The following is a 19,740-nucleotide window of genomic DNA, read 5'->3' as shown; positions in this document are numbered from 1 at the left end:
ACCTGTTGTGAAATAGAAAAAATTTATATTGGCCTCTTCCTTTGGTTCCTGGAACAGAGCTCCAAAACCAGTGTAACTCCCTACGTGATAAGAGCACTAACAGCATCTTTTGTTCTAATGAGGCAACTCTGAATAGGGTCCTTGTCACCAGAAAGACCAAGCTATGATTACAAGCTTGGAATTTTCAGCCCCAACCCCCATCCTCCAGAGAAGGGAGAGGGCTGGAAATGGAGTTAATATTTGATCATGCCTACATGAGGAAGCCTCCATAAAATTCCAATAGCGTGGAGTTCCGGGAGCTTCCATGTGGGTGAACACATCCATCCTGAGAGAGTGGGCACCCCAATGCCACAGAGACACAAGCTGTTGTGCCTCGAATTCTTCCAAAACTTACCCCAGGTTTCTCTACATCTGGCTTTTCATCTGTATCCTTTATCATGTCCTTTATTATATAATAAACCAGTAAATGTAGGTAAGTGCTTCCCTGAGTTCTGTGACCTATTATAGCAAATGACCGAATTTGAGAAGGGGGTCATGGGAACCTCTGATTTACAGCTGGTTGGTCAGAAGTACAGGTGACAACTTGGGACTATGAACTGGCATCTGAGGTGGAAGGGACAATATTGTGGGACTGAGCTCTTAACTTGTCTGCACAAACTCCCGTTAGTGTCAAGATTGAATGGAGAAAAAAAAAAGATTGAATGGAATTGTAGGACACCCAGCTGATGACGCTGAGAATTTCTTTGGTGTGAGGGAAAAAACCCACACATCCCAGAAGTGTTGTGAGTGTGGTAGTAGCGTGAGAGTGAAAAAGAAACATGAGTGTTTTCCCCAGACATCTGGGATGGCCCACCCCTACCCAGGTCAAGCCTGGGCCAAGCCTGGGAGCAGGAAGCCTCTAGGTTACACCTTCCAGGGGACCCTGGCTCAGAGGGGCATCATGAGGTTTCCTTTAACCTTCCCTGCAGGACTCAAAGCAGCAAGTCACCTGTTGGACACACACTGGGACCCTGGAGAAGGACTTTCCAAACTGCAGGTTGTGATTCATGGCCAATAGACTATTTTAAGAATTCTGAAAAGAATTGCACATTTTAAGTGAATTAGAATGAAATAACATAGCACATCACAAACAGAATAGAAAATATTGTTGAATATCACACATATAAGGGTCAGTGTTGTTCTGTGAAGCATTTGCTTTAAAGTCACTTGTAAAATGTGTTCTTTACTGTGGGTCTTGGTGAATAAAGCTCAGAACTGTTTTCTTGTGATGGATGTACTGTTCTCTTTCACATGTCCTTGTGTTTTCCCAATTCTTTACTAAGAATAGGATTCATTGTTTTTGCCCACTCTGTGACTTGTGGGATCTTCGTTCCCTGACTAGGGACTGAACTCAGGACCGTGGCAGTGAAAGCACAGAGTCCTAACCACTGGACTGCCAGGGAATTCCCAGAATTTTGCTTTATAAAGAATCTTAAAAATTATTGAAAGAGAAACAAGAAAGACTGGAAGTAAAAAAAAAAAAAAAACAACAGAAAGTCATTTTGGATGCTCATCAGAAGAGCACATGCACCCACATTGGACCCCAGGCTTGATTTGGGGTGCACTTGGGGCCACATACAGGCTGACCTCTGGCATCAGGCAAAACCATAGTCTCCCTGCATCTCAAAAATTGGATCTGTCAAAAGGAGGAGGAGGGGGGAGGAGGAAGAGAAGGAGGAAAAGGAGGGAGGGAAGGAGCTATATCTACCCAGGGAACCTAAGGGAAAATGCTCATCATGACTCCAGAGTACTTTCAAGCCACACTTCCCTGCACCTGTCTCCTCTGCTGGGAAATTCAGCTGGTTCATCCAATCTTCTTCAGGAGAAAGGAAAATCAAATCTTTCTGTATCTCTTTTGGATGTCCTCTTCTGTATTTGCATGGACAATAAGGTACATGATGTTCATTAGCAGATTATTAAATTTGAGTAATGAAGAATGAAACTAGGGTAAAATAGAATTTATTTCTTCTTACAGCAAAGGCCAAGGTATCCAATCACCTGCAGAATCCTGCTCCAGGACTGGGGGCTGGGGTACAGCATTCATCAAATTAGACGCTAGCAAGTTTACCTGAGGCACAGGTAGAGTGACCTCACTGACCTGGGCAGCACCCACGTTTCCCTGCAGCATCAGGAAGGGTGTGCTGACAGTTCTAGGGGACCTCTGCCCCTAACCACCTGACCCCTCAAGGCTGTGATAACCCACACTTTGCCCTGGGTCTCCCTTGCCTCTCTGCCAGACCCTCTCCCACCCACCTGTGTATCTCTGTCCTTCCCTGCCCCTACTAGCACCAGGTCTGCCTCTCCCTCTAGGCATGCTCTGTCTCTAGGGTTCCTTGTCTTGGAAAAACGACTCCACATCCTCTACCCTAGATTTGAGGCAGAACTCAGAGCTCATTCAAGTCTCTCCATCCCCCAAATATGTACCTATCTTCTTTAGTGTCTCTGAAGTCACAGTGAGTTACAAGCTCAGCTCTCCCTGCACGTGCCAGCTGGAGGAACTCTGGCATGAAGCTGGAGGTCTGTTGGTGTTTCTGTCTCTCACTACCTCTCTCTCTAGCTATATGTAACATCTACAATATCATAATGATGATAATGTCTGTCTGTGCACAGAGGTTGATTGTGGAGATTGATTGTGGAGGTTGATTGTGGGAAAATCCATACAAGATGCTTAGTATCACCCAAGGCACTTCGCAAGCCTAAGATGAATGTTAATTGCACTTCTGATGGTTATTATGGAAGGTGAGCTGAGAGGGGAAGACCCCAAGGGATCACACCTCTTTCCTTCTTGCAGACATTGTTCCTGGCCTGGGATGCAGACTCCTGGGCCTGGGACTTCTCTCACACAAAGGTATGACCTTGAATGACAAGACATTATTATTCCTGGAGGAGTAAGTGGGGACTCAGGTAAACCTGGAGGCCCTAGCCATGCAGCCACTGCTAGGAGGGTCACCCCTGTGAGGAAGAGTGTGTCTCAGAACATGCTGGTCAGAGAGGGTTTATGTGGGTGTCCACGTCTGTCCATACCCCCAGCTATGCTTCCTTTCCTACCTGTCTGTCATGGTCTATGCCACCTCTCAGGTCTAGAGCTCCTCAGTCTCCTAGGACAAGCTCCTTTTAGGCAGGGACCCCCACCCCCAAGGTCTTTAGGAGACCAGACCCAGGCCTAGCCCCAGGGCTGCTGTGTGGACAGCAATCCTGTGACCCTGCAGCTGTCATACAGTTTTGTAGGAGAGGGTAGACCCAATTCTGGCCCAGAAACCATGGCTCCAACCTGGAGTTACAGGGACCAGTCAGAGTCCAGGAGCCCATCCTCTGCTGATTTATGGTTTCTCCCATCTTTGATCCAAATCTGTTGGGGTGAGAGGGACGAGTCCAGAGGTGGGATGAAGGCAGGGGTAGGGGAGATGGCAGCTTCAGCAGAAGAGTGGAGACCTTCCAAGGCTGGATGAGAGCCAGGAGGCCAAGGTGATGGGCAGTGGATGGTCAAAATGGTGCAACACTGCCGCCATCTGGGGCTGGTGTTTGATGTCCCATGCAAGTCACCTTGGATTTCTGTTGGTAGCTTTAATGTCCCCCAACACACACAATGATTTGTTCTAAAATAGACTCTTCTCTTCCCTTCCCCAGAACTGACTGTTCCAGCTCTGTGGCCTGCAATGGTCCATCTTGGAGAGGACTGTCCCATTCTTAACACTTGACCCCCATCCCAGCTCCCAAGCCCTTGGACCTGAGTTGGGCAATTTCCTGCCTCTGTCCAGTGGACTTTTCCATCTTTTGCTCCCTTGAATCATGACTAAGTGAACTCTTCCATTACTATTCACCATGGGCCTGACACTGGACCTCTTCTTCCCTATTCCTCCACGTTCCCCAATTGACAGTTTCATCTCTGTCTCCTCCCACACACTTTCAAATGAACTGTCCCAGCCCCATGAGCCTGAAGATCTTAGAGAGAGCAACAGCCAAGGTGTCCAACCACCTGCAGAATCCCGCTCCAGTACAGAGCAGGTACAGCATTCATCAAAATAAAAACTAGCAACAACCCCCGCTAGACTGGCACCTTCACGTGGGCAGGAACTGTTGTTTATCTTGTTCCCTGATGCCTCTCCAGGACCTAGTATGGCGCTCAGTACACAGTACAGACTCATTAGGTGTTGGATGAATGAACACTATGACACAACAATTCCATTTCTAGGAACATGTGCTAAAGAAACACTGATACAGGTGCACAGTGCTGTGTGCACAAGAGTGGGAAGAGCAAACAACTGGGAAAAACTTGTAAACATTTATTGTCAGTGACTGATGCTGAGTGAATGAATAATGGGGGTTTGGAGCACCTGCTGAACAGGAAACAGAGTGAGACAGACTTGTTCAGGACATGCTGCTAATGGGGAAAAGCAGGTGAGAGATGCTCATATTGGTACCCTATGTGTGTGTGTAAATACAGAAAAAAATGTCTGCAATAAAACACACAGAACTGCCCTCAGTAGTTACATCTGGAGAGGGGGAGGTTAGTGCTGTTCTGTACAAAGGATATATGACAATATTTGTTTATTTTTAAGGTAGAGGCATGGATGTGTGTGCATGCTAAGTCACTTCAGTCGTGTCCAACTTTGTGTGATCCTATGAACTGTAGCCTGCCAGACTCCTCTGTCCATAAGATTCTCTAGGCAAGAATACTGGAGTGGGTCGCCAATGCCCTCCTCCAGGGGATTGCCCTGACCAAGGGATCAAACCTGCGTCTCATTTGGCAGGCAGGTTCTTTACCACTAGCACCACCTGGGAAGCCCTAGAGGCATGGATACATAGACAGAAACACACATTAGGTATATGTCTTGCTCATTAACACAACTTTAATAACTAATAACGGTTGGCACACAGTAAGAAAAATCCTGTTTAACTGTTGTGAACTCCTTCTTTCACATGCTAGGAATTCAAAGCCATGCCCATGTTCACGAATAGCCACCAAGTTCTGCTTCTTATCATGGGCACTTGTCACATCTCTGAGGCTGAGGCAAGGAAAGAGAAGGAAAATAAGTGACAACGAGTTCCCACTGACTGATAAATTACTATTCAGCTCCTCATTTTGAACTGCATGGCCCCTGTGCACTCCGATTCCATCCTGCCTTGTGGTCTATGTGCACCTCTTACTGCTCCTTAAGACCAACCTTCTGTTCTGGCTGCAGTGACTCTGTCAACTGTCCAGTGAGTTTTTTGGCTAGAGGAAGGTGTGGCCTACATGCTAGAAGCTGACCTGGGGTTTGGGAGCCCACAGCATCCTGGGGAGGGAAGATCTCTGGATATACAGAGCAGGAAGTAGAAAAAGCATGGGAATCCTTCTCATTTAGCCTCAGAGCTGCACCCCCAAGGGACTGGGAGAAAGCAAAAACTGACAAGATGGGATACAACTACCATATGAGAACAGTGCCTTTTGCAGGGATGTGGGGATGGAGAGAAAGGTCACTTACAGAGTTAGTCATCTTCCTCGGGATCACTGATCTCTTCATAGGCCACTGGTTTTCTTTCTCGCAGTCTGTGGGCCCAAACATTAACCTTCTTTCTCTTGGATCCTGGAGAAGAGTTGGTAAATGGGGGTTGGGTGGGTTAGGGAGTGTCGGGTCCTGTCTTGTCAGATAAGGAGATGCCTTCTCCCTCCCAAGTGGCCACAGGACTTCTACATAGTCTGTTTTGCACACTTTCTGGCTCGAAGAGGCTGAGAGGTTAAATCCACACCAAAACACACCAAATACACACCAAACGGCAGTTAAGAGTTTTAGCTTCTGGCTCCTTTCATCGTCAGGTTTAGTGTCCCAATAAGCAAGTTTAGATTACTTACCACATTTATTCCGACCTTCTTTCACTCAGCAGATATGTTAAGGGCATACTGTGTGTCAGGCATTGAGCTGAGGGTGGGGATAAAACTCTGAGTAAGATGTGTTCCCAAGTTATCACAGATGGAATGACCTGAGTTCCCCCACCAGGGATTGAACCCATGCTCCCTGCAGAGTAAGCGCAGTCTTAACCACTGGACTGCCAGCAAAGTCCCTTGAATTGAACACCTTTGAAGAGCCTGCAAACTCTGATTCTTTATTTCCATTTTATGGACTAGGAATCTGGAGCTCAGAGAATTTGAAAGGCTTCTTCCAGTTACATGGCTTTCATATTGACAACAACTCAGATCTGTGATTCTGTAAGTTAGCTTTTAAAAAAAAATTTGGCCATGCCAAGTGGTTTGTGGGATCTTAGTTCCTTGATCAGGGATCAAATCCAGGCCCCAGCAGTGATGACCCTGGAAGTCAGCTCAAAAGTTTCAGCTGGAGCTGAGCAAGCTCTCAGCCCAGCCTGGCCCTAGGCCTGTCCAGGATCCATCTCCCACGACTAACCCATTCACTTGAACATGACCAGGGAAGACAGAGGAGTTGTTCCCAAACAAGTAAGAAAAGTTGTTTCTCTTACCTGATGTTTTCTCACTCTGCTGAGAAGAGGTACTTGCTTTGTCCCAGGGGCACATCTGTCTCTGAGCCTGCTCTGGGCCTGATGTTCCTGGTTCTAACTCCGAACGTTTTTTTTCCTTTACAGGCTTCTTGGACTCCACCTTTTTAATGTGAAAGTCGCATACAATCAGTATCCATTTCTCAAGTGCTTTAGAGCTTACAAACTGTTTTCTTGTGCAGTACCTTAATTAACGTTCTCAACAAGTCTGGGGGATCATTATATTACCTGTACCTAAATTACAAATAATCTAGGAAGTTAGAAGGAAATGGAATGGTCTAAATGAAAGGTGTTTCCAGGATTAGAATGCTTGTTTTCACGCTTTTTCCAGACTGACACCCTCACCAAAAGAAATCTCCATGTGAGCAGGAGTGTGGTACATGAAAGATATGGGAAAGTAGAGCATTCTAACAGTCCATGAGGTCTGTGAAAATGAGGAGGGGCTTCTATAAAATCTAAGGGATTGAAGATAAGCTAGTTGACAGCTGCGGGAACAATGTACAGAGGGGACAAAACACTGCTGGCAAATGGTGTGGGAGAGATGAATATAGGGAAAGGAGAAGAGAGAATGGTTCACATAAATTCACGCAGACAGCCAAGAAAGTGATGCCAGATGTGACATCCTGTCCTACCTTGGCAAGAACATTTCACGTGGAATTAGGTGAGGTGGTTCCTGTACCAATTCTACTTGTGTCAGGGTGTGTCACTGACCAATGATCTTAAAGCTAACCTTCATTCAGCTCTTGTTTATAAAACTGTGAACGATAACTATATAATCAGATCCCTTATTTATGTATCAGTGAACAACTGTAAAACAAGCTAAGTGAAAGAAACTTCTAAGGCTATAAATGCTGTTTAAATGTGACAATAATAAAAACAAACACTTTTATGATCCCTCTTTGAATTCTCTCTTCAACCGTGTCCACACTGGTACTGGTAACCCAACCACCAGATCTCTTTACCCTCTAAACTATAGTTTAATCTGCAATTGTGGAAGAACTTATGCAATAAACCTCTAGGGGTCTTCCTGGGCTGGAACTGGGGCTTCAGAGATGCCTCAGGGGCAGACAAGGTCCCTAAGGAGCTCACAGGAGAGGGGCTGACAGCTCAAGTGATTCCCAAGCAACACGAAAGGGGCCCTGTTGTGAGAGTGGGTGTCTAAACAGAAGTGTCAGCAGCATCTGCAAAGTTTAGGGGAAATGCCTGAGCTTCAGAAACATGTGAAAAAGCTTATGAATTTGGAAATGGTTTGGGGCTTTGGATTAGACTACTACCACTGCCACTGTTGGGCTCCCCTGGTGGCTTAGATGGTAAAGAATCTGCCTGCAATGCAGGAGACCCAGGTTTGATCCCTGGGTTAGTAAGATCCTCTGGAGAAGGGAACGGCCACTGTGGTCTCAAGCAGATTATTTAACATCTCTATACCACAGTATCTGCATTATTATGAGCATCAGTATTTAATAATACTAATAATACCCTCATTATTATTTGGGGATAATAATAGCAGTAACATTATAGAAGTTTTAAGGGCTAAATACACTAATCCATGTGAACTGCCTAAAATAGTATGTCATCACTATGAAATCAAAAGAAGTAACAGCTATCACAATTGTTGTTAATTATTATTTAGCTCTTGGTACTACATCAGGAATTGTGATAAAGAGGTCAGGAAAGGGAGGCAGTGAGGGCCAGGCTATTTTCCCAATTTTATCCCAATATTCACATCTACAGAGAGATAAACAGTCTCTGGTTCTTTGGATCTGGGAGGCACTCACCTTCTGGCGTTTTCTCAATTGCATGTTGGAAGTCCCTTGAGGAGATTCATCTAAAAGGAGGTGACAAGTCAGAAATTTGTTTTTGTTGTTGGTAAACATTCTCAAGTTGCAGAGACTCCTGTGGTATCAGGGATTTCTGCAGCAGAGGGTGACGAGTCCACTCATCAAGGAGTTACTCTGAGACTAGCCTTTGAATAACAACGGTTTTGGTATTTATTTGCAGCATCAATTCAGAATTTTTCTTCTGATGGTTTATAAAATGCAAACTAAACCCCATCATTGCCTTATCCTATCATATTATACATTTCTTACTTTTTTCCCCAAAGAAGTAAATTGATTGGTCTTTAGCCAAAAATCACTCTATACTTAAAATGGTGAATTTCATAGTGCATCAATTACACCTTAATGAAACTGTTAAATGTGAAATGAACCATGGATGACTTAGTCCAGTGGTTATGGAATGTTTCCAGTATAAAGATACCTCTTTAATATCAAAAACTTTGTAGATACTCAAGCACTGGCTTTTTAGCCCTCTTACAGTAATTCTGGGAGCTTGTGGAATCTGGTCTGTTAAACTAGATTCAAACAAAGGACTGCTGGAGACATTTTGAACATTTTTACCCTGTCTTCTCACAACTGTGCTGTCAGAGCAAAAGAGCAAATGAACACATCCCATCCCCTTTTTAAGTGAGTACATACACTGCTCAGATGTACAAAGATTTCTAGAATCTGTCACTTTTTAAACCTTACATTGCCTCTGCTCATTGACCAGTAGAAAAGGTCAATGTATGGAAGATTACTCTCTTAAACTCTCTTCCAAACTCACCACATAGAACCAGGTTTGATTAGGAGTGAGACAACTATTTGGTTTTGATAAAACACAAGCAAACAGCCATATGTCATTACATAATATGTTAATCATTTTCTTAAGATAGTTATCCAGTACCTATGCACTATTATTTTGGAAGTTTTGAGTGGATTTACACTTTAAATTTTTCTTAATCATCCTGTGATTCATTAATGGTGCTTAGCAAGAACTAACTCTTTTAAAAAGAAATGTTTCAAACATGCATAAAATTATGGACAATACTATTTGAAACACGCATCTACCATTGGGTCTAGCTGGATTTCAATATTATCTCACAACTACTTCAGATTGCTCTGAGCTCTTTATTCAAAATATAACAAAACACTATAAACAAGTCACAGCTAAAGCCATCTGTGTGGCCCTCACTGATCCCTACCCTCCTTCCTTTTCCACTTCTTCATTCCAGAGTTTGATGGGTTTTATTATCATTCTCGTTTTTATACATTTACCAAATACTTTCTATCCATAAAAAAATATATATATTCTTGTTTTGCATGTTTTAGGGTTATATATGAATGGCCTCTGACTGTGCTTAACCTTCTGCATTCAATTTTTTTTTCACTCAACCATGATGCTTTTGAGGGAACAAAGTCCTGAGAATCTTTCCCCATCTGGAACCCAGCATAAATGGGCTTCAGGAGACTCTTTCCTGTCACTTACCCTTTTCCTTGGGGTTCTTAATTTTAGAATCACAATGCTTGGATTCTGTGGCTCCCTTTTTAGGATGCATGAAAGCTGGTAGAGTACCCTTGAGACCTAGAATAATGCAAAATATTTGTTTCTTAACAGACAACCTGAGAGGAGGGGGAAATGCTGGCTCACAGCACCAACAGCAAAGTTCATCAGCTGGGCAGGGGGAATCTGAAACACGGCCAGTGAGAGAGAAATGCATGGAATTCAGGTCTGAGCATCTCTGTGGCCACTCTCAGCCCACAGCCCTGCACAGGATTTGAAAGTGCAGAAGGCTTGAAAACTGCCCTGGGATTTCTTCCCACAGAAAAGAACAAATGTGGGACACTTGGCATAGCCTAAGAATAAACCATGGCTTGTAAAGAGGAATTGTCATTTATTCCCAGCCTTGTCTGGACCCAGAACATCCTATTACCTAGACGAGTCATGGTTTCATAGTTTCTCTTCATATACACATAGCTGATTTTCTCCGAGTATCCCAGACGTGCCCACTCTTCCTTAGAGAAGTATTTGGAAATAATCTTGAAATTCTAAAATAGAAAGAAAAATAAATCCCAGCAATGACTCAGCTAAACATGTCTGACTTTCAGCCAGGAGCTCTTCCTTGGCTGCAGGGCCTCCATGTTAGATCTATAAAATGGAGCTAATAATCCCTCTCTAGTCATGGCTAACAGAGAAAATGGGTAACATTGCCTAGGCTCTTGTCTGGCATGTAGTAGGTGCTTAATGCTGGTGACATGCTCTTCTCTCACCTTCCAGAATAGACTGAGAGCCATCCAATCCAGTGCCCCAAGGATACCAGGCAAGGACAGAGTGAGGGTCAGAAGCTCAGGATCTCCTCCTGACATGCTGCTCCTTGTTCCCAGTGCCTCTGACCCTCTCCCAACCCCCAATGCCCAGAAATCTAGTCACCATACATTGTCCCCTGGGCCACTCCTCTGCCCTCTCCAGATCAACTCACCTTGGATTCCTTCTCTAATTTCTGCCTATCTTCCCTGGAGTTTTCGGAGAAGCTGCCTCTGTTCATGGCGCTTATCTAGAAGGAACACAGCCTGGGTCTCTCCAGCCACAAGGCCAAAGGTTCTATCGGGGGAGAAAGTGTTGAAGGAACTGCACACTCAGTTAGTCACCTGTAATTAAGGTTCTACTTTTCTCCATCCTTGGCTTATCTGTCCCTGAGGAAGGACATGAGGGTGGGGAAATCAGATGAGAACAGGGAGCTGGAGGTCTCTGAGAGAAGTAGTGATTAGGGATGACATGTTTTCTGTGTGCATGATCAAAGTAGCACTGAGTCTTTGAGGGAGGTTGGTTACTGTTGTTAGTAGCTTGCCTGGTTTGGCTTATTTTGAAGGAAAGATATAAGAAACTTGTTGGGGAAGTAGTGAAGTCAATGTATAGTATTATTGGGGGAGGTAAGTTCCAGAGATCATATGGTGTCTCTGATTGAAAGGTTTCAGTTTTCAGGGAGAGGGATGTGGGATTTCGCTCTGTTGAAAAGAAATGAAGATCACTAATATGAGTGAATTTAAAGTGTATTACTAGGCCCAAATAAATAAAATCAGAAATGAAGAAGGAGAAGTTACAACCAACACCACATAAATACAAAGGATCATAAAAGATTACCTAGAGATGGCATTTTTCACAGAACTAGAAAAAATAATTTTAAATTTTGTGTGGAAACCCCGCCAGTCAGAATGGCTGCTATCCAAAAGTCTACAAGCAATAAATGCTGGAGAGGATGTGGAGAAAAGGGAACCTTCTTACACTGTTGGTGGGAATGCAAACTAGTACAGCCACAATGGAGAACAGTGTGGAGATTCCTTAAAAAACTGGAAATAGAACTGCCATATGACCCAGCAGTACCACTTCTGGGCATACACACCGAGGAAACCAGATCTGAAAGAGACACGTGCACCCCAATGTTCATCACAGCACTGTTTATAATAGCCAGGACATGGAAGCAACCTAGATGCCCATCAGCAGACGAATGGATAAGGAAGCTGTGGTACATATACACCATGGAATATTACTCAGCCATTAAAAAGAATTCATTTGAATCAGTTCTAATGAGATGGATGAAACTGGAACCCATTATACAGAGTGAAGTAAGCCAGAAAGATAAAGAACATTACAGCATACTAACACATATATATGGAATTTAGAAAGATGGTAACGATAACCCTATATGCAAGACAGAAAAAGAGACACAGATGTACAGAACAGACTTTTGGACTCTGTGGGAGAAGGCGAGGGTGGGATGATCTGAGAGAACAGCATCGAAACGTGTATATTATCAAGTGTGAAACAGATGGCCAGTCCAGGTTGGATGCATCAGACAAGCGCTCGGGGCTGGTGCACTGGGATGACCCAGAGGGATGGGATGGGGAGGGAGGTGGGAGGGGGGATCGGGATGGGGAATACATGTAACTCCATGGCTGATTCATGTCAATGTATGGCAAAAACCACTACAATATTGTAAAGTAATTAGCCTCCAACTAATAAAAATAATTGGGAAAAAAATAAATAAATTTTGTGTGGAAACCCAAAAGACTCCAGATAGCCAAAATAATCTTGAGAAACAAGAACAGAGCTGGAGGTATCACACTCACAAACTAGTAGCTGAAGGTGTCTTCAGACTATACTACAAAGCTACAGTAATCAAAACAATATCACACTTGATAATATACATGTTTCGATGCTATTCTCTCAGATCATCCCACCCTCGCCTTCTCCCATAGAGCCCAAAAGTCTGTTCTACACATCTGTGTCTCTTTTTCTGTCTTGCATATATGTAAACCCATGGCTGATTTATGTTAATGTATGGCAAAACCACTACAACACTGTAAAGTAATTAGCCTCCAACTAATAAAAATAAATGAAAAAAAAACAATATCAAAACAAATGGCACAAAACCAGACACATAGGTAGATGAAAAAGATTATAAAGTCCAGAAACAAACCCATGCGCATATGGTCAATTAATCTGTGACAAAGGAGAAAAAAATATACAAGGGAGAAAAGGTAATTCTCTTTAATAAGTGGTGCTAGGAATACTGGACAGCTGCATGTAAATAATGAAATTAGAACATTTTCTTACACCATATAAAAAATAAACTCAAAATGGATTAAAGACCTAAATATAAGACCATAAAACTCCTAGAAGAAAACACAGACAGAACACTCTTTGACATATATTGTAGCAATATTTTTTATACCTGTCTCTTAAAGCAAACTAAACAAAAAGAAAAAATGGTACCTAATTAAACTTAAAATCTTTTGCACAGCAAAGGAAACCACTGACAAAACAAAAAGACAACCTACTGAAAGAGAGAAATATTTGCAAATGATATGACTGATAAAGGGTTAATTTCTAAATTATATAAATAGCTTATAAAAATATTAAAAAACCAAAGAGCCCTATTTAAAAATGGGCAGAATAACTGAATAGGCATTTTTCTGAAGAAGACATGCAAACGGCCAAGTCAATGAAAAGATGCCCAATATTGCTAATCATCATAGAAATGTAAATCAAAACCACAATGAGAGGGACTTCCCTGGTGGTTCAGCAGCTAAGACTCCATGCACCCAATGCAGGGGCCCTGGGTTTAGTCCCTAGTCAGGGAACTAGACCCCCATGCTGCAACTAAGAGTTCACATGCCTCAACTAAGAATTTACATGCCACAACTAAGAGTACACATATGGCAACTAAAAAGATTTTGCATGCCTTAACTAAATATTCTGCATGCAGCATTGAAGACTGAAGATCCCATGTACCACAACTAAGACCCAGTGCAGCCAAATAAATAAATATTAAAAAAACCCAACACTATGAGATATCACCTCACACCTCCCAGAATGGCTATCATCAAAAAGACCACAAACAACAAACATTGGGGGAGGATGTGGAAAAAGGGTACTTTCATATATTGTTGGTGGGAATGTAAATTGGTTTAGCCACTGTGGAAAACAGTGTGAAGGTACATCAAAAAACTAAAAATAGAACTACAATAGACCCAGTAATTCCATTCCTGGGTATATAACCAAAACAAAACAAAAGAATTAATTTGAAAAGATACACACAGCCTAATATGCACAGCAGCATTATTTATACTAGCCAAGATATAGAAAGCAACTTAAGTATCTATAAACAGATAACGGATGAAGCTTTGGTGTATGTATGTGTGTCTGTATGTATATATATATATATATATATGCATATGTGTGTGTGTGTGAGTGACACACAAGGGAATACTACTCAGTCACAAAAAGAATAAAATTTTGTCATTTGTAACATGAATGGACTTGGAGTATATTATGCTAGTGAAATAAATCAGACAGAAGAAGACAAACACCGTATGTTATTACTTAAGAAACCAACAAAGAAATAAGCATGCAAATAAGCAATAAGGACATATTGTACAATACAAAAAGTATCATTATTTTGTAGTAACATTAAAGGAAGTATAATCTATAAATACATTGAATCAATTTGTTGTATGTGTGAAATTAATATATTATAAATCAACTATATCCTGATTTTAAAAAGGCTATTACTACCTTTTTGAAAATTATTAAAGTGAAGAGAGCTGGCATCTCTGACACTACAGGATCACCCATCACTCAGGCTGAGAATGTGGGAAGTTTCAATGAAGCAATCTGGTGTCCTCCAAACCGATAGCATTGGGAATTTCTCTCGGGGAAGGGAGAGCTTTGGGAGTTTCTCTCAGGGAAGGGAGAGTCTGAGGCCAAGAACATTGATTCTTTATACCAGAGGAGGCAATAAAAGAGTCCCTTAGGCAACCTCTCTGGTTGAGGAAATATAGGGGCTTCTGGTTCATTTGTGGGTTTCTCGGACTGAGGGGAGTCTTGCTTCCCTCAGGGAGAACAATTAGGAAGTCTCACAGACCGAAGATAATTATAGTTTTATGTCTGCCTGACGGGGATCACCCCGAAAGGCTTTAACTTAAAGCCTTTCAGTCGTAACGATTTTGAGGATGTTAGGAGGTACAGAAAATATTCAGTTGCTTGAATTATCGACAGTAGCTCCCAGTTTTTTTACTTGCTCCCCTTAACCTGACTAGAGAGACCCTCAGAGAGGGCTTACCTCAGAGGTGAAGCGGCGACGAAGTGCCGCTCGACGTCGGGACGAAATCCCACAATTCAACCTACCAAGGACAACCAACCAATCAGAACAGTAAGCAAACTTGATCTGGCCAATCAGAGATCAGGAGAGTGGGCGGGGTAAGAGAGGCAGGAATGGGGTCACCTAACAGTCAATTCTCCAGACACAGGAGCGCCTATTCAAAGTGGGTGGAAACTTGAAGTTTCCTGCTTGAAGCAGGATTGGCTCCCGCCAAAACTGGCCACTGCCGGTTGGTTACGTAGGTCCATTAGCACGCATGCTCAGATGTTGGCCACTGCAGCTTCCGTAGGCCCATTAGCACGCATGCTCAGACGTTACTTCTCCATTCAGATTACCTCTTTCTACCCTCTGCTGTGTGTTTGTTGTTTGGTTTTAATAAGTGGTACATCTAGCTTCTCTGGTAGCTCATATGGTAAAGAATCAGCCTGCAATGCAGGAGACCCGGGTTCGATCCCTGGGTCGGGAAGCTTCCCTGGAGAAGGGAATGGCTGGCAACCCACTCCAGTATTCTTGCCTGGAGAATCCCGTGGATCGACCATGGGGTCGCAGAGTCAGACACGACTGAGCAACTAACACTTTCATTTTCAAATGGTATATCCGAGGCAGGCTGCCATCTCAAATCCTTCCCATCAGTCTCCAACTTCCTCAGTCTTTCTTAGGGCATCATATGGCCTTTCTAATAACTCAAGAATTTTAAACTTAAAAAAAAACAACAACTTGTTTTTAAAAAAATGTACACCCATGGTGGATTCATGTCAATGTATGGCAAAACCAATACATATTGTAAAGTAAAATAAATAAATAAATAAACTGAAAAAATAAATAAACTGAAAAAATAAATAAACTCTAAAAAAACTTTTAAATGTGTGCTTTTTCTGGAAGATCCAATAACCAAAAACATGCTTTACCCAATACTAATATTTGCAACAGCAGTATTAGAAAGAATATCCATGTAATTAGGGCTTGCTGTGTCCCTCAGGGGGCTCAGAAGTCACTTTTTCTAAAGTCTTTCCTACACACCCCTCCCCCACAAAAGGTCACCAATACCCCTTGGGCTTTCCATCACATCTCTGGTCTAAGTTCCTCGTCCTTCTTAGGGCAAGCAGAACAGGGCAGTAACCCATGTGCTAAACACAAAGCCATTTATGTGCATCATCCCATTTAATTTTCATCCCCTTGAGTTAAGTACTGTTATCATTTCATTTGTGCAGATGCTAAGACTGAGGTGCAGAGAGTTAAGCAACTTGGTTACATAATCAGTAGGTAGCAGGGCTGGAGTTCACCCCAAGTTAAATTGAGTCCAAAGCCTGTGCTTTTACTTACTGTTCTGTTGTTCAGTCCCTCAATCAACCGTGTCCAATTCTTTGTGACCCCATGGACTGCAGCAAGCCAGGCTTCCCTGTCCCTCACCATCTCCCCCAAGTGCACTCAAACTAATGTCCAGAGTCTGTGATGCCATCCAACCATCTCATCCTCTGTCCTCCCCTTCTCCTCCTGTCTACAATCTTTTCCAGCATCAGGATCTTTTCCAGAGAGTCAACTCTTTGCATCAGGTGGCCAAAGTATTCTTTCCAGTGAATATTCAGAGTTGATTTCCTTTAGGATTGACTGGTTTGATCTCCTTGCTGTCCAAGGGACTCTAAGAGTCTTCTCCAGCACCACAGTTAAATAGCATCAATTTTTTGGCATTCAGCTTTCTTTATGGTCCAAATCTCACATAGATATATGACTACTGGGAAAACAATAGCTTTGACTAGACGGACTGTTGTCGGCAAAGTGATGTCTCTGCTTCTTAAAATGCTATCTAGGTTTGTTATAGCTTTTCTTCCAAGGAGTAAGCGTCTTTTAATTTCATGGCTACAGTCACAGTCCACAGTAATTTTGGACCCCAAGAAAATATAGTCTGTCACTGTTTCCATTTCCCACTCCCCGCCATCTCTTTGCTGTGAAGTGATGGGACTGGATGCCATGATCTTGGTTTTTTGAATGTTGAGTTTTAAGCCAGCTTTTTCACTCTCCTCTTTCACCCTCATCAAGAGGCTCTTTAGTTCATCTTCACTTTCTGCCATGAGGGTGGTGTCATCTGCATATCTGAAGTTATTGATATTTCTCCCAGCAAGCTTGACTCCAGCCTGAGCTTCATCCAGCCCAGCGTTTCACATGATGTACTCTGCATATAAGTTAAATAAGCAAGGTGACAATATACAACCTTGACATATTCCTGTTCCAATTTTGAAGTAGTCCGTTCTTTCGTGTCTGGTTCTAACTGTTGCTTCTTGATCTGCATACAGGTTTCTCAGGAAGTAGGTAAGGTGGCTTGGTATTCCCATCACTTTAAGAATTTTCCACAGTTTGTTGTGACCCACACAGTCAAAGGCTTTAGTGTAGTCAATGAAGTATTTCAAGTTTTTCTTGAATTCCCTTGTTTTTTTTTCTTTTTCATTTATTTTTATTAGTTGGAAGCTAATTACTTTACAATATTGTATCGGTTTTTGCCATACATTGACATGAATCAGCCACCTCCCACCTCCCTCTCCATCCCATCCCTCTGGGTCTTCCCAGTGCACCAGCCCTGAGCACTTGTCTCATGCATCCAACCTGGGCTGGCAATCTGTTTCACACTTGAAAACATACATGTTTCAATGCTATTCTCTCGGATGATCCCACCCTCTCCCACAGAGAGCCTTCTCCCACAGAGTTGAAAAGTCTGTTCTATACATCCGTGTCTCTTTTGTTGATAATTTGATATCTAGTTCCTTTCTACTTTTTGTCTAAAAGTATCTGGAACCCATGTCTAAACCCTAATACAATCACCAACAGGGCCAATGACATTGCCTTTAAGCACCTGTTGTTGTCATATCTTGGGACTCCAGCAGGACCCAGACACTGTGCTAAGGTCACCAGTGTATCATTTACTTCCAGTCTTGAATGAAACAAGTCACTGCATACCACTCCCAGATATGTGACATCAGCCACCTGGGAGGCAGCGAGGGATGAGGAATTCTCAGTGTCTGCTCAACCCTCCACACTCCTCATGCTGCAGGGTTTTGTAATGAAGATTTTTTCTTTCTTGATAACAGTAACTTTTCTGCTTTTGCAAAACAAACATTTTAAAGTTTCTCTTGTATAATTAACTAGATTTTATTTAGAGGATAATTGTAATTTGTGTTTCTTAGTTAGAAAAAGTTGTCCTGTAGCCTTTTATTTCCTACTATTTTAGCAAGTACTCTAGAGATAATAAATAAATATTGGCCACACTAGCATCCAGGACAAATTTTACCTTCTATTAAACTGAAATTAAATAAAATAATGAAACTCCTCAATTCTTAGACTGAATAAGCTCACAACCAAGAGCTCAGGTGAACCTTCCCAACCTTCAGCACATCACATCCAGGGAATCCAGTAGTCAGGGATATTTGCGATCAAGACTTTTGAGACATTTACTGCAGAAGGAAACTGGAGCATAGAATCACAGAGAACCCCTCTCCCAGGTCCAGCACTTTCACTCTGAGTTTGCACATGAGATAATCAATGAGATTTGTAATCCAAAGGGAGTGGGGGTGGGAACTAGGAATGAGGAGGAAGCAATACTTCTCTGAGTATAGCTTGTTGTGGAGCTTTGACTCTTAGAATCATACTCATGTTTCACAGACTCTAGGAAAAAAATAAGGAAAGTAAGAAAGTGGTTGCAAACTAAATGCATTGAAATAAACTAGCAGACTTCCCTGACAGTCTGGTGGTTAAGACTCCATGCTCCCAATGTAGGAGGTGTGGGTTTGATCCCCAGTCAGGGAATTAAGATCCTACACACTGCGGGGCAAAAAGAAAAACAAAAAACAAACTCCTAGGATGACAGGGGAGCCCCAAATGGGATATAAACAGAAATAATGAAACCTAACTGTATTGTGCTGTGTTAAGTTGCTTCAGTCAAGTCCAACTCTGTGTGACCCTATGGACTGTAGCCCACCAAGCTCCTCTGTCCATGGGGATTCTCCACGCAAGAATACTGGAGCGGGTTGCCATGCTCTCCTCCAGGGGATCATACGACCCAGGGATCGAACCTATTGTGTCTCCTGCATTGGCAAGTGGCTTCTTTACCACTAGCACCACCTACAAATGAATAATAATACCACACTGAAGGGCATGGGGAAGAAAATAACTAACCTAAGTAGATTTGAGAAACAATATTTATTTTGACCAGATACTATAAGGCTCAAAGCAAAAAGAAATGTACACAAATATAGTTTAGTTAATAAATTTGTTTTTACATAGCAGTATCTTAGGAATTCTGAAAATACTTTACATAAAGATTTGAGCAAACAAATAAATTGTAGATAATAAGAGTCATGTTTCTCATTGTCAGAGAAAGGCATTTCAAATGTGGGAAAGAGATAAAGCTACAATAAACACTGTGGTTTTGGATTGGACTCAGAGATACCAGTATGAATCCAAGGGACAGTCTACAAAACAACCTGCCCAAGTTTGACAAAAATGTCAATGTCATAAAAGATGAAGAAAGACAAAGCCACAGTCATCAAGACAGTATGGTACTGGCACAAAGACAGAACTATAGATCAATGGAACAGAGTAGAAAGCCCAGAGATAAATCCACGAACCTATGGACACCTTATCTTTGACAAAGGAGGCAAGGATATACAATGGAAAAAAGACAACCTCTTTAACAAGTGGTGCTGGGAAAACTGGTCAACCACTTGTAAAAGAATGAAACTAGAACA

At 42.4% G+C, this 19,740-nt stretch overlaps 1 protein-coding gene across 1 annotated transcript; it reads right to left on the bottom strand.

Annotated features, from left to right (window-relative positions):
- Nucleotides 1–4,869: 4,869 nt before the first annotated feature.
- On the bottom strand, nt 4,870–15,099 carry LOC122435805 (protein SSX4-like). Its single transcript, XM_043459877.1, has 8 exons — nt 14,966–15,099; nt 10,823–10,944; nt 10,277–10,391; nt 9,832–9,927; nt 8,304–8,353; nt 6,493–6,631; nt 5,505–5,606; nt 4,870–5,045 (listed from the first exon to the last, which is right to left on the bottom strand). The coding sequence occupies exons 2-7, from the start codon at nt 10,886–10,888 to the stop codon at nt 5,509–5,511; spliced, it is 564 nt and encodes a 187-aa protein (XP_043315812.1). The 5' UTR covers nt 10,889–10,944; nt 14,966–15,099; the 3' UTR covers nt 4,870–5,045; nt 5,505–5,508.
- Nucleotides 15,100–19,740: the final 4,641 nt, after the last annotated feature.

This window comes from Cervus canadensis, chromosome X (genome assembly GCF_019320065.1).
Source record: "Cervus canadensis isolate Bull #8, Minnesota chromosome X, ASM1932006v1, whole genome shotgun sequence".
In the NCBI taxonomy this organism is placed as follows: domain Eukaryota; kingdom Metazoa; phylum Chordata; class Mammalia; order Artiodactyla; family Cervidae; genus Cervus; species Cervus canadensis.
This window is presented reverse-complemented; position numbering and strand designations above follow the sequence as displayed.